Raw genomic sequence first — 15,005 nt, 5'->3', positions numbered from 1 at the left:
CATTTACACACCGTGAGAGAAAGTTGTTTCAACAAAGACAAAATAATAGAAATAAATCGTTTGACTCAATGTAAATGAGAAATAAATAGTAGTTTGTTCAGATTTTACATATTTATTTTTATATTATTATAGATGTTTTTTGTATTTGTTGATTTGAAATGTTGGCAGTTTTGTTCCTCCAGACACAAGAAGCATCCAAAGTCAGTATAAATATTTCTGTTCATCACTGAACACCACTCAGAATCAATTATGCAGTTTCCATTACTTGAAGCATCACTTTACTTGTTAGCTATAGCAACCTCCTTTGCTATCATTGCTGTTTAGTGCCTCAGATAATCATTTCAAGTGCAGCGTGGCCTTTTACATCCATATCCTGAAAGTGCATCTTTGCATAAATGTCCAAATGATCATTTTTACTTTTCCACAATCTAAATATTCTTCATCCCCGAACCTGAAGAAAAATCTAGTTTGTGCACTTCCATTATTTTTTTACATGGAGTTGTTATGGTCTTCTTATAAGAGCTGGTGATGCAGAGGATTCTGAGCTACCTGCATCATAAAGATGAACCACAGTGGAAGTAAAGAAAGTTCTCTCAGGTGCTGCGTTCATCAATTAAACAACACACAATCTGAAAGCTTCTCCTCTGCACTGCGGTGTGATAAACACGAGGCAGCGAGACAGCTACTCCTTTCTTAATATGCATGTGTGAATAACTGTGCTAATGTGCGCTGTCTGTGTTTCCCCAGAGGGAAACCGCGGGGGACGCATCAGAGTCGGCTCTGCTGAAGTGCATCGAGGTGTGTTGTGGGAGTGTTCGTGACATGAGAGCCAGAAACCCCAAAGTGGCAGAGATCCCCTTCAACTCCACCAACAAGTACCAGGTAGGGCACGGGACTATAGTGTCATATCTCAGCTCTGTGCTGGAGCTGCTGCTGCTGCTGCTGCTGCAAATCCTGAGACGATTCAAAACTTCATTCATGCTCACTGTCGTTTCATACAACCTTACAAATACAAGTTCTTAAGTTTTGAAGTAAACATTAGAGCACTTGATCCTTTTCAAATGATCAACCTAAAAATGAGAAAATTACGTTTCCTTGAATTCAATCTTGTTAGATTCTTTGTAAATGCCACTTAATTTTGTATTTGTAGAATCTATTGTTTGTTTGACAGTTCAAATAGACGATATTAAGATGTTTTCAAAGACGCTCGGAGTGAGTCATGCATTTATTTATTTTACTTTGCATCCGGCGGAATGCAGCCTGAACACGCACGGCCCTCGATACAAACCGCCTACTTTACATTCACGTGGTTTCACACATTCATGTTTGGAAACAGCCCAACAAACCACAACCAGAGGCCTCACAGAAACAACTGCAGTGTTCCATTTCTTATTCATGTTGGAAATACACAGTTTGTAGGAATTATGAACTGGTTTTTCTTTTCGGCTACTTAGAAAACGCTGTGTCGTACAAGCGTCACTCAGTGAAAAGACACGCAGTGGATATAAAGGAAACATGTGGAATGGTTTGGATTGAAGGAGCAGAACAGGCTCTTCAGTTCACGTCAGGTCAACAACAACTCTTAGCAAAATAAAAAAACATCATATTGAAGTCATCACATGGAGCTGTAGCACTTTGCTCAAAGGCGCCGCCGCAGCAATTAAGAGAGGGGGAGTGTTTCTTTGCTTCACTTTCCACACCCAGTGTTTCCCAGTTCTTCCCCCTCTGGAGGTTTGAACCGGCGTTTGAATAACGGAGCAGAGATGTTGAAGAAAACAAAGCACTTCCTGTGTGTATTTGGTGCACCTGTTCCGTGACTTAAAATAGGAACGTCTGTGTTGAGTGGAGGGAGAGAAAGAAAGAAAGAAAAAAAAAAAAAAAGCAATTTTGCTGCGGTTCTCTGAGATTAGATATGCTGTGACTCAGATACAAATTACCTGGGGGAGTGTGTGTGTGTGTGTGTGTGTGTGTGTGTGTGTGTGTGTGTGTGTGTGTGTGTGTGTGTGTGTGTGTGTGTGTGTGTGTGTGTGTGTGTGTGTGTGTGTGTGATGAAAGTTGCAGCACCACAGGAATACATGTGAGCGTATGAATGAATGTCCCTTCAACAGAGTCAATACACATAACATATGAATACTCAGTGTGCATCAGTCAGTGTCAATAAGACTTTTATTTCATAACGTAGGACACAAAAACTGAGGGAGCTCGCCCGTCCTGAGCCTCTTTCAAAACAAAACAGGATCACGTCAGCCTTGCATGAAAATGTAATAAACTACACGCTGCATCGTAAATGAGGCAAAACGTGTTTTGAAATGCATCCTTGCTGTTTCACGTCCTCACTGCTCCTTTGTGTCCTCCTCCGTCCTCTCAGCTCTCGGTCCATGAAGTGGAGGACAATCCCTCCGGTCATATTCTGGTCATGAAGGGAGCGCCGGAGAGAATCTTGGACAGGTTGGTTAATCAATAATGGATCGATTGTTACGTCTCGCTAGAAACGCAGGACACAAAACTTTCACTCGTTTTTCATTTTGCCTTTTTCCGTCTGTTCCGTGACGTAGTGAAGGAAACGACTTTTCTTAAAGGCTGGAAACGTTTTTTTTTTTTTTTTAAATCTCTGGGAAAGACAGGAGCCAACAAAGGATGGATCCAACCAACGACCATCGTCCATCTGAAACTTGAGAACAGATCTCTCAGTGTTTGTTCTTCAATCTTAAAAAAAACCATTAGTGACCTGTTTAATTAGGAACTAATGAGTTTGGGGAAAGACCTCCTCCTGTAAATATCAGGAATGGAAGCTGCCATCTTGCACTTTGTCACGTTTGTCTTCTGGAGCCAGAGTCTGCACAGTCTCAATCATTTATTTAGCTAAATGGGACGATCTCATGATTTTGGCCACACGCTCCTCTTCAGTGTGGCTCTGTGAAAAAAATTCAATCTAACTTCCACCCTGTTCTTTATGCGCTCTGTGTTTGCCAGTGTTGCAAAGTAGAATTAACCTTTCGGCTTGTATAAATATTCGATGGACAATTAATGCAGAATGGATTATAACTTACAGCGCTTTTATTTCAAATCATGGTTGTATTAAAAATGTAAAAGCACAAACAATGTTATTTTTTAAAGCACATATTATTCCTGTGTTCAGCCGCAGGCCTTAGATCACCCACTTTTGCTTAGGTTTGGTGTGTTGTGGTTGTATTTCAGCAGCTTGTCGACACAACATTACAAATATCGTGCGTATTAGAAGCGGTCCAAATATTTTCTGTGAATGATTTACAGGTGCAGCAGCATTATGGTGCAGGGCCAGGAGCAGACGCTCGATGAGAACTGGAGGGAAGCTTTCCAGAACGCCTACATGGAGCTGGGAGGCCTCGGAGAGAGAGTGCTCGGTACGTTTGGTGGCACCATCTATTATCGGCTTGTTTGGGAGTATGTAGCGGGGGAGATGCAGTTGGACACAGCACTTACTTTTTATAATCTCCTTTGTAAACAGGGTAGTTTCACCGAATGTCCCCATAAAAGTGTGGAATGTTTTTATTATGACAGCGAATCCAGGGAAGACGGTTTTAGTGACGCGGTCTTAAGCAGAGTGACTAGAATAGAGCCGCATGGAGTCAAACCTGAAATTACACATGTTGGAGATGTCTCTTTTCTTTTCTGAATGTAGAACGTGGAGGTCTGTGAAGAACCGAGCTTCAACTCTCAGTTTCTCCGAAGTGTTTTGTGCACCGACTCTGTAAATGTCACCGGTTAGCTGGCATCGCTCTCAGCGCCACAGCTACTGATTATGTGCCACCGTCATTTAGTTAGAGTGGGTGTCACTTTGTCAACAGAAGCAGGTGGAGTACAGCCATATGTGGAGCGGAACTTCTGAAATCATGTTAATTATTAAATCTCGCTTGTGCCGAGGGTGAAGATGATGACGGTCGTGACGGGGAGAAAAGCTCTGCCATGTTTAGACCGAGCCTGTTTTTTTTTTTTTTCATCTGCAGCATTTTATTTGGCTTTGCTCCACAGGCATTGAGCAGATACATATTTTAAAGGGCGGCGGATTATGAATTAATAAAAATGGCTTATTCAATTTGTATTTCAGAGCTGCAACCTCCAGATCTACATTTAAAATTAAAAATGATTTGTATTCATGCTGTCAGGTAAAGTGTCGCTGCAGCCGGAGGACAATGCATTTTCTGAAAGTGCCTTTCAGAGCCTGTCTTTTTTGATTTACTTTTGTTTCGGTTGTGTTTTTACTTTAAATAACAAAAGTTCGAGCATCCTCTGTGTTTATCAGGTGTTCTGGAGCAGCAACACTGTTTGGGTCAATAAAGATTTGTCTTTTTACAAGTCAAATAAATTGTCAGTTGACATCAAAGATACTAAAGAAGTGTTTAGAGCCATAGCTGCTCTCTGCTTTGAGGTGTCATTTCAGTCAGTTGTGAACGATCTCCTCGCTGATCCCTCTCATCCCGCAGGCTTCTGCCACTTGAATCTGTCTTCGGCTCAGTTCCCTCGAGGCTTCACCTTCGACTGCGATGACACGAACTTTCCCACCGAGCAGCTCTGCTTCCTGGGTCTCATCTCCATGATTGATCCGCCGCGTGCCGCTGTGCCTGACGCAGTGGGTAAATGCCGCTCTGCTGGTATCAAGGTAATTGGTTCCACAGATTCAACCTTCATTGTAGTTCCTGAAAAGCCTTTCCTGGGGCTTAATTTAACAGGCTTTTTAGTGAAGGGATTTGCATGTCAAATCCCTTTTCATATCACAAAATGGAGCACAAATGACAAGCAGCCACTGCACGATAGATGATAATCGATGGATAAATGAAATTGCTCAGAGGAAGCTGCTGACAACATGTGCAGTGGATGTGCCTTGAAAAGAAGACAAGTGTGGATTGTTATTCCGAGGTTGTGTACACACTTATCTGTTTCACAACAAGACGGGAAAAGTAGAAATTCTTATTTGAAATTAAAAAGCAGGTATTTAAGGATGAACTCAGTCTGTGCCAATATCAGATTTTATGAGAGTAAAATGTAGATTCAGTCGATTTATTTCTAAATTCCCATCACAAGTTAATGAACTGCAAATACACACAGAGCAGCTGTTTAGTCAGAGAAGTAATAAGCCGGGCTGCAGGTTAAACAACTTTCAGCAGAGACAAAACTGAGTAATGAGTTGAATGAGGTTATCAAATTCCAATTAATACAAATATGGGGGAAGGGATTTTGCACATTCAATTTCAGGTCCGGTCTTGTAGTTGTCTTATAGGTGTTGTGCTTCCTTTATTAATTACGTTTTAAATGCCTTTGTAATTCCCTTCAGAATTGAAGTAGACGCAGTCAAGAGGAAGGAAAGTGGTTAAAGAATGTTTCAAACAAAACTTGAGCAAAACACAAAGTTTTCTCCGAGATTTACTTTTGTTGTTTTGACTGAGGTGTTAAACTATAAACTCTGCCTCCAAAAATATGAAGGGAGGGAAATGTTGTTTATTTGAATGAACTAGTGTACTGTCCGTCAAACTGGAGCCTGCAGGTTGTGTCTGACTTCCAAAGAAAACATAGATATCATGGTAACAGCGAGCGCCGTTTACAGTTTAAAACAAATGGAGCAATCGCTCTCTGAAGCTCCTCTTGATAACCGCTCATCCAAAAGACTTCACATCCGACACTGCCCTTCCTCGTGTTCTCAGCAATACACCCGTCAAGTTTGAAGTGGATCGGCTGAGCGGTTGTTGAGAAAATTGAAACACAGACAGACAGACAAGCTGACAGAGATTCCTCCATTTGTTGCTGGATTTGTAGTTTGAAGGTTTAAAGCAGGTTTGACTTCACGGTGTTTCCTGAAAAGTCTAAATAATCATATTATAGAGTTTGTTTAATAGTGTTTAAAAGTGTTGAGCGAAGGCTGTTTTCACACATCGAGCAGGAAATCATTCAGCCATATCTGTGTCTGTGGATTTATGGGTAAATATAGAATAAGACGTGGGAAGCAAATGTGAAATTTCGACTGTACGCAGACGATGTCGTGTTTTCTGGCTGAAAAAAACCGTCACATCTCAGCAGAACAGCGTGAAGAACGAGTCTTCTCATGTTGAGCTGTAAGTGTGTCGTCTAACGGACAGAGAGGAACATATTTTTTACATACTAGCATACGCGTCTGTACAAGTACAGTTCTTCTTTGTGGCTCAGGGTTAACGTAAGAACGCACGGCTGCATCCTCTGGCATCAGTCCAAAAGCTTTAGTGCAATATAAAGTGCTCCAACTTTATTGCTCCTTCAGTCAGTCTGTTTATGTCCTGCTGTATATTATAGCGGTGGTGGGGATTTTCAGAAAGGTATATGATTTATTATTGCTTTACTTTTTCATAAAAGGTTCGAAATTATTTGGCTGAGATAAAGCCTCATATGACTGTCTGTATATTAGACTGTTATACATACTTGTTTCTCAAATCCTCCCAAAACCCAAATATATTGCTTTAACTTTTAATGAAGGTTTATTCCTTTATCCACAGGAAGAGAAAGAAAAAAAAAACGAGTATACATCAGGCATGTGCAGATTTTTACTGCTGTGTTAGATTTATGCGATGAAATAAGAAGTGAGGTTATTTTTGTCGATTTCTGTCACTTCCTTATGGTCGGATTATTACGATAAATTGGACAATGCCTTCGTAGAGAGCTCCTTCAGGACACAAAGCAGCTTGCAAGTCACTAAAACTAATCACTAAACATTGAAACTAGTATATTTTTGTGGAGTGGAAATGAAAATATTCTCCCTGAAACCAGGCGCGCTCATTGTTGAGCTGCTGTTGCAGATGGACTGAGGGGAGACTGAGCAAAATATCAATAAGTTTGCCCTGCCTGTCGACAACGGTGGCCACAGGCAAACGCACTCCGTGTTTTTCGGTTTTAAACCCATTATTTTCCCTGCGAGTCCATCTGTTTTTCGTTTTTTTTCTGGAGGTGAACCGCTAACCCCTAATAGCGCCTTTTCTTTCTCAGTGTAACTACACAACACGTTGGGATGATTTATAGCTGCGGCGCTGTACCTCAAGACCGCTGTGACACATGACGCACAGATGAGGTACAGCAGGGGTAATGTGGTAATGTTACATGATTTATGGGATCTTCTGCCCGGGCTCAGGTGATCATGGTAACCGGGGACCACCCAATCACAGCCAAGGCCATCGCCAAAGGTGTGGGCATCATCTCTGAGGGCAACGAGACAGTTGAAGACATCGCAAATAGACTGAACATCCCTCTGAGTCAAGTTGACCCCAGGTGTGTGTGTGCATGCATGCATGTGTCAGACTAGGTTTAGCTTGTGTGCACAAGAATAACTTCTGTGTAACTGTGAGATTGTGCGTCTTCTGTGTGTGAATGTGAGGGTTTTTATTACGTGGGGTTTACAGGTGTTTATTCTAGAGTTGGATAAGAAGATTAAGACCAGTCTCTGTTTCTACAAAGAGCTAATCTGACACACGACACCCTGTAAAACCACCAGTTCACTGAGACTTAGCAATCTGGCCACAGAAGTGAGGATGATATTCAACTTCTCTTCCTGCTCCCTGAAAAAATGCAAATATGCGTATTTTCCAAAATGTCAAATTATTCCTTTAGACAAAGTGCACGAAGAAGGTTTGTTCGCACGGAGGTTTATGTGAGTGTGTGAGTGAGAGAGAGAGAGAGAGAGAGAGAGGAAGAAGAAGAAAGACAAACTTGAGGAGCAAACAAGAAAATGTCAATGCCCCTCTTTGCATATAATTGTCCCTGGTGCCGCTGACTTCTTCTCTGTGTGGTTATTTGTGTGCTTCGCAGGGATGCCAAGGCCTGCGTGGTGCACGGCTCGGACCTGAAGGACATGAGCTCTGAGTACCTGGATGACCTGCTGAGGAACCACACTGAGATAGTGTTCGCTCGCACCTCCCCTCAGCAGAAGCTCATCATCGTCGAGGGCTGCCAGAGACAGGTCAATGGACAGGAGTGTGTGTCTGTGTGTGTGTCTGCGTGTGTGTGTGGGTGTTTGGGCCTTTTTGGAAAGTGCACAGCTGAACAGTGAGAGTGTGTGTGTGTGTGTTTAAACGGTTCTGAATGTAAGCATGTGCTGGTTTGTGATAAAGTCTGGATGAATGTTTCTGTTTGTGTGGAGGTTTGGTTGAATAAAGTTGTGTGTCTGTGTGTGAGTGCAGATGTGTGTGTCACTGCCATTTAAAGCTGAATGCAGTTTTCTGTGTGTGTCTGTGTTTGTGTGAACTTGTGTATTTGAGCAGTTTCTTTGTGCAGGTGGCAAAATTGATGAATACAAGCGTTTGTGCATATGAGCGCACGTTTAAATGTGTGTACGCTCTCTGGATTCCTCTTCATGAGAACATGGCTGAACGTGAGTGTGTATCATTGACGTATACGATACACACTACACAGTCCAGACTCAAATTAAACCTTCCGCTCCTCAAAGTGAGCTTTGGTGCGTGAGTCGTTGAAAACAGACGTGTGTATGCACTCGCTCACGTCCCAATATATTGAGGTCATGCATCAATTCACCCCGACTCTCACTCCATGTGACTGAATGATTACAACTCAATTCCATTTTTCATTTAATCTCCCCAGAGCTGCTTTGAAAAGACATTATTAAGACAGAAGGGGGCGGAGGACGGAGCGGGAAGTGGAGAGAGAAGCTTAAATCATGGTAGTTATCTTTCTTTTCCTGACACTTTTTTATTCACTGGTCCTTGTGGGTGCAGGGGGCGATCGTGGCTGTGACAGGAGACGGCGTGAACGACTCCCCAGCCTTGAAGAAAGCCGACATCGGCGTTGCCATGGGAATCGCCGGCTCTGATGTATCCAAGCAGGCGGCTGACATGATCCTGCTGGACGACAACTTCGCTTCCATTGTGACGGGAGTGGAGGAGGGTGAGTGAGGGCCAAAGAGTGGAGGAATGAGAGAACGACTGGGAACGAGGGAACGAGCAGGAGAGAGGAAGACAAGATGGAGAAAAATGAGGCAGAGAATCAGACACAGGAGATTTAGAATAAACCCTCAAAGTTCATTTTTGGTGCAGCAGCAGAGACCGGAGAGTATTTTTTTAATACATATCTTAAAATTGAAAATGTGAAATGAAAAGGATGGTGGCTGATTTTACATCATGTTTAACAGCTGAGACTCAAATTCACACTTCAGTCACGGAAGTTAAAACAAATGAAGGAGACACTGAGTTTTTATCGGATCAGATCTGGGACGATGATGAAGCGATAAGGGAACAGGAAGTAGGTCTCACATATTTGATCTGTTAGGTTTGTCTTCAAAGAACTTCGTCTCTGTTGTGTAAATAAAAAAAAATAAAACATAATAAACATTTTTTAAACCAAAATGTTCAACAGCACGACCTCAGGGACGGGCTCCGCTCTGAACACGATATCTCAAGAATACCTGAAGGAAATGATTTCATATTTGGTGCAAACATTCAGTTGGACTCCAAGATGAACTAATTCCATTCTGGTTGTCGGAGGTCAAATGCAGTCACTGTATATCTAGTTTATCTCAATAAGTCTGGAAATGTCACTTCAGCTTGATTAAGTCTGCGACATGAGGAAAAAAGTCAATATTCAAACTATACCACAGACTTATGTCACCAATATATCATCCAATATCTACTCAGTGGTGTCTCACTATTAATAATATATCAATATAGTCTCTCCCAGCTCTGCCTGAAGTATTCATCCTTGTCTTTTTTTTTTTATCGCTGTAGGTCGTCTCATCTTTGATAATTTGAAGAAGTCCATTGCCTACACGCTGACCAGTAACATCCCAGAGATCTCCCCCTTCCTCCTCTTCATCATCGCCAGTGTTCCTCTTCCTCTGGGAACAGTGACCATCCTCTGCATCGACCTCGGCACCGACATGGTGAGCAGTGGGGGAGAGTGACTCCTAACTCCTTTAACGAGCCCCTCTGTCCCTCCGTAACAGCAGTTTTCTACCATTATAATAATCAATGCGCTTCTGAAAGAATTACCACTTAACGGACGCAACTGGAAAACTAATTGTTTGAACTCACTGATTGCTGAACGCTAATTGCTCAATATTCTTCTGGCCTTTTGGATATTCATTTACAGGAAGTCACAACAACATTTACGAAAGCAGTGCCCATTCTAAACCTGTTGCAGATTTCTTTCTGAAACTGTAAAAGTGACCTCGGACATTAAACTGTATGCGGCTCTTGAGATATGAGAGTCACAGACAGACGTTCGTTTTTTTGGAAAACCGCCGACGTTCATTTGTAGATGTAGAACAAAGACCGTGTGACACGCACATACAGATTTTCATTTCGCTGCGCTGCCATTTTCCAGATGTCGGTCTCTCCATTTGTATTTCCAGCATCATCAAAAAAAAGAGTTGCTGGCACGCCACTTGCCTGAGGGGCGTAATCCATCATTACAAAAGAAAGGAAGCACACGATGAATGTGGCATATTCAAAAGAACTTGTTCACTTGTGTTCATCACTTTAAATTTAATTCGTCCTGCTTTCAGCCACCAGACGTAAGTGAAACTGGTCGTCAAACGTCCCAAGGAGCCGAAGGCAAAGGTTTTTTTAGCCGCGTGTATTATTATGGCCTCACGACCAACTGCCGAGAAGCATTTAAAGTCTCCACCAGTCAAAGATAAAGATGAACAGCTTGCTCACGTTGTTAATAAAGCGGTTCCACTTATTTTTACTCAGGTGAGATTGAAAAAAAACTAACTTCTGTGGTTTTCTATCAGCAGGACAAATTTGTTCACAAATATTTTCTAAGCTGTCTGGGATCACAGGGATGGTGGCGTCTTTATTGGCTGCTTTTCTCTTTAAAGATGTGATGATTGAAGTTGAAAAGCACCTAATTTGTGCTCCTATTTTGCATATAAAACCCCATCCCCTTCAAAGTAACATGTCTGCATGTATTTAACAAACGCTGGTGGAGAGAACAGCTGGACGTCTGCTTTGAAGAGGAGGACCCCAAAATGAAAAATATCGAAATATGCGGTGAAATATCTGAAAAGCGTTGATAGTACAGTACACAAGTAAAACTACAGATTTCCCACATCTGCTGGTGAGGTTGTTAACAGCTTGTTAACAGCTTAGTTCAACTCCAGGCTACAGGCTTGAGGGCTCTGCTGAGATTTAGCTGTAACAAGCAGCGCTTGGAGTCTGCTATGATTATTTTTAGCAAGTGCTGCCATGTGGAGAAGGACGGCTGCAAAAGATGTTTATCAAAGATGTGGCGCAGTTGAGAACGCTTCAAGACTAAAATGTGGATATTACACACGGACACTTTCAGAAGTGTGAAGAATCATCGCCGGGCATATTCATATCCTCCTCCCTCTCGCTTGCCTCTCTCCGCGGCTGTGGGTCAGGGAAGTGTAAAACCAAAACAAACTGGATTTGTCGACCACGGAGCATGTGTTCAGTTTCACGCTGTGCCAAAATCTTCACCTCAAATCCCTCCTAAGTCGCAGAGATTTCCCGCCCTAAGTCACACATATTGCTCAGTTGCTTACCTGGTAAAACCAGCCAATATAGGATCCTTATTACAGGAACCTGTCTACCCTCCCTTTTTATGAGCGTTTGGAAATCAGTCTCTCTCTCCCTGTGTATCCTCTACCTAGCTCTCTCTCCATCACTGTCACTGCTTCCCCTTTTCCTCTCTCTTTGCCCTTTTTCTTTCTTCTCTCCTTCCAAACTGTGATTGAATGCTATATTATATTAACAGAGCCGTGTCCTGTCTACCCCGTGTTTGGCACTGTCGCTGTGCCTTTGTACCGATGCCACAAAGACAAATTCCTGCACATTCATCCAACAGGCTGCGTAATGAGTGTACAAATGCATATGAGCCGTTCCTGTTCCCCCCCCCCCCCTGTTTCTCCCAGGTCCCAGCCATCTCATTGGCTTACGAGACAGCCGAGAGCGACATCATGAAACGCCAGCCGAGGAATCCCGCAACGGACAAGCTGGTCAATGAGCGTCTCATCAGCATGGCCTACGGACAAATAGGTTTGTCCTCTTACGTCTCATCCCCTCTCTGCACCCCGGCTCTTAAACCTGAAGCGCTGCAGCCTCTCGTAGTGAAGTTATGACCATTATAAACATCCCCGGCATAAAAACATCCATCAGTCATTTCTAACCGCCTGTGTAAAGGTTTAGGTACCTACAGTTCAGGAGAACAGATATAGAGGTGAGCAAGAGTCAGGAGAGAGTCCCACAATTTTCAAATAATTGTCATGACATTTACAGCAAATTGAGAGTAGAGCCTGCTACTATTTTCTTAATCTTGGCCATGTTTCTCTGGTTGGAGCTTCACTTTGAATGCTTGCTTTTTATCTCTGGTTTTATATGTTTTGGGAATAGTGAAGAATCAAAGGCTGGCCCAATTTCATAGGCTGTTAAAATAGGTCAAAATACGACAGGGCTCCAATGGATGACGTGCAACTTAAAGCTGAACACGTTCAAAACACCGTCGCTGCTTGAACCAAACTTTCGCAGGTCACATCAAATCACGTTTTACAAACCAGCGCTCTGACATTACAGCTTGAAGTCTTAACACCTCTGCAGTGAACTCTGATCTGATCTGATCGAGAGCGACACGCGATGAATGTGACGGTGGGATTAAAATCACACGTAACCACCGGTGAGGAAAAGTAGAGATGAGCAGAAAACAAACACAGTTACATTTGCTATTGTAATGGTTTCAGAATAATGCAGGGTTTTAATTTTACGACATAATGAATGAGATGAGTAATTAGCATCTTTTAAATCCTTGATCAGTGCTTGTGGAGGTTTTGTATTTGTGATGACTTAAGCCCTAAAGTAAGTCCATCATGTCGAAAATGTTACACCCTCTCAGACAAAACTCATTTGGAAACATGAAATTAAAACTCACCATTGGCTATTAAAGCTGTCTTCAGCTGTCTGGAGGCATTTACTTACAGATGGGAACATCGTCGAGGGCAGAGGGAGGAAGATATATTCACCTGTTTCTTCTTTTAATATATGAAGTGACAAAAACCAGGAGGCTAAATATCTACTGTGCACTTTGCAGGAACATAAGTCAAGTTATGATGATTTTATTCCAATAACTGTGGTAAAACAGAAGGATTTGTTATTCTATCCGATTGGACATGACCTACACTGCCATCTTATATTAAGTGATCCATTTCTTAAACTTGTGAAAACACAAATAAAATGGCAAAGACTCCCTAATGTATGGTCATGTAAAGTTTCCTATTACATTTCTTGTTTCCTTGAAGGACCCGTCTGATCTTCAAGTTATTATCACGAACACAGAGACAGTGTTATACTGAATAACTCTCCTGTTCAGTACACCTCAGGTCGACTGGGATGGTTTTCAACACACAAACCTGAGATATAGAGTTAACCCAACAGTCTTAAATTCAACCAAGCCACAACAAATCTCTCACACTCATCGTCTGATTTCTTTTCATCGAGAGTCATCCATTATTCATGGGTATATCTCTGAAAATGTAAGAAAAAAATTAATAAACCTGCCATATTTCCCAATGTTAAAGAATATAAAAAAATGTCCTGGATCAGTTCCTTTGTCCAGATCCCTGCCAATATTTAACCGACGCTTTCTTGGCCCATGTCCCATCCTTCTACCAAGTTTCGTGGAAATCTGTTCAGTGGTTTTTGCATAATCCTGCTGACAAACAACCAAAGAAACCAACACACAAACCAACAGAGGGTTTTTAATTACCTCTTTGGCGGAGGTAATTATAAACCACTTGAATGTTGTCCTGGGTATTAATGGAGCAGTTCATTCAAGGAAATTCTACTGGAAATTAATAATAATCTCAACTATAACTGACTAAAATAAATAATACCATTTTCTATATATTTCCTCTATGACTGGCACCCAGTACTTCATAAAGTAAATGCTTTAGAGAGGGTCGTCCACTAATCAGAAGGTCATTGGTTCGTTCCCTGGCTCCTCTACTTTGCATTCTGGAGTTTCCTCCTGAATTGAATGTGAATTGCACTATTAAGTGCCTTGAGTGGTTGATGAGGCTGGAAACACACAAAATAAATACAGTTAATTTACCATTTCAGGGAAACTTCCTACACAATTACTATGAAATTACAGATCGTTAAAATAAATCCTTGTGTTCAGGGAACAGAACAGACTTAGGTTTGTCATTGATCCCAGATTAATGTACCTTCACATTTCTTGAAACAGGCATGATCCAGGCTCTGGGAGGATTTTTCACCTACTTTGTGATTTTGGCTGAGAACGGCTTCCTCCCCATAACCTTAGTGGGCATTCGCATTGACTGGGACGCCCGCGAGGTCAATGACGTGGAGGATACTTACGGCCAGCAGTGGGTAAGGAGTGAGGACAAAGTAGAACCAATGAAACCCTTTGGATATTTCCACACTCGTGCAAGTTAAAATACAATGTGTGTGTGTGTGTGTGTGTTTGTCGGCCCGGCAGACTTATGAGCAGAGGAAGATCATTGAATTCACCTGCCACACCAGCTTCTTCGTCAGCATCGTGGTCGTCCAGTGGGCTGATCTGATCATCTGCAAGACCAGGAGGAACTCCCTCTTCCAGCAGGGCATGAAGTAAGTGATAGTAAGGTCAGGGTGAAGAAAAAGGATTGAAGGATGTAAGGGTTAAGTGTAAATAAGTGAGAATTCCTTTAATTAGCCTCATCCTAGATCAGTCCTTCCTGGTTCTCTCTCTGATTAGTTCTCGGTTTTTTTTGCTCAACAGGAACAGGATCCTGATCTTCGGCCTGTTTGTTGAGACGGCTCTTGCTGCCTTCCTGTCCTACTGCCCGGGAATGGACGTCGCCTTACGCATGTACCCCCTGAAGTACGCTCTGCATATTCACAACTCCATCTAACTGAGAAATAACCTCTTTAAAGGGAGGCTGCCTGTTAGCCTGTCACTCTTGTCTTTTAAAAGAAGCCTGTGCTCTCTTTAAACACCACCTAGTTATCCTTAATATTAAAAAAATGACTGCAATGAAT

The 15,005-nt window shown here is 42.2% G+C and overlaps 1 protein-coding gene across 1 annotated transcript in view; it reads left to right on the top strand.

The window, feature by feature from the left end:
* atp1a2a (ATPase Na+/K+ transporting subunit alpha 2a) overlaps positions 1-15,005 on the top strand; it is a 32,792-nt gene that overhangs the window by 15,806 nt on the left and 1,981 nt on the right. The window contains exons 11-22 of the mRNA XM_069511815.1: positions 748-882; positions 2,369-2,448; positions 3,274-3,383; positions 4,464-4,639; positions 7,130-7,266; positions 7,804-7,954; positions 8,727-8,895; positions 9,732-9,886; positions 11,885-12,008; positions 14,209-14,354; positions 14,464-14,594; positions 14,746-14,847. Of these exons, the coding sequence (XP_069367916.1) occupies positions 748-882; positions 2,369-2,448; positions 3,274-3,383; positions 4,464-4,639; positions 7,130-7,266; positions 7,804-7,954; positions 8,727-8,895; positions 9,732-9,886; positions 11,885-12,008; positions 14,209-14,354; positions 14,464-14,594; positions 14,746-14,847 (1,616 nt within the window). The remainder of the gene's footprint in view (positions 1-747; positions 883-2,368; positions 2,449-3,273; positions 3,384-4,463; positions 4,640-7,129; positions 7,267-7,803; positions 7,955-8,726; positions 8,896-9,731; positions 9,887-11,884; positions 12,009-14,208; positions 14,355-14,463; positions 14,595-14,745; positions 14,848-15,005) is intronic.

The sequence above is a fragment of the Paralichthys olivaceus genome, chromosome 16, assembly GCF_024713975.1.
Source record: "Paralichthys olivaceus isolate ysfri-2021 chromosome 16, ASM2471397v2, whole genome shotgun sequence".
NCBI classification, from domain to species: Eukaryota; Metazoa; Chordata; class Actinopteri; order Pleuronectiformes; family Paralichthyidae; genus Paralichthys; species Paralichthys olivaceus.
The sequence above is the reverse complement of the archived record's forward strand: the minus strand, read 5'-3'. Positions and strand labels throughout refer to the sequence as shown.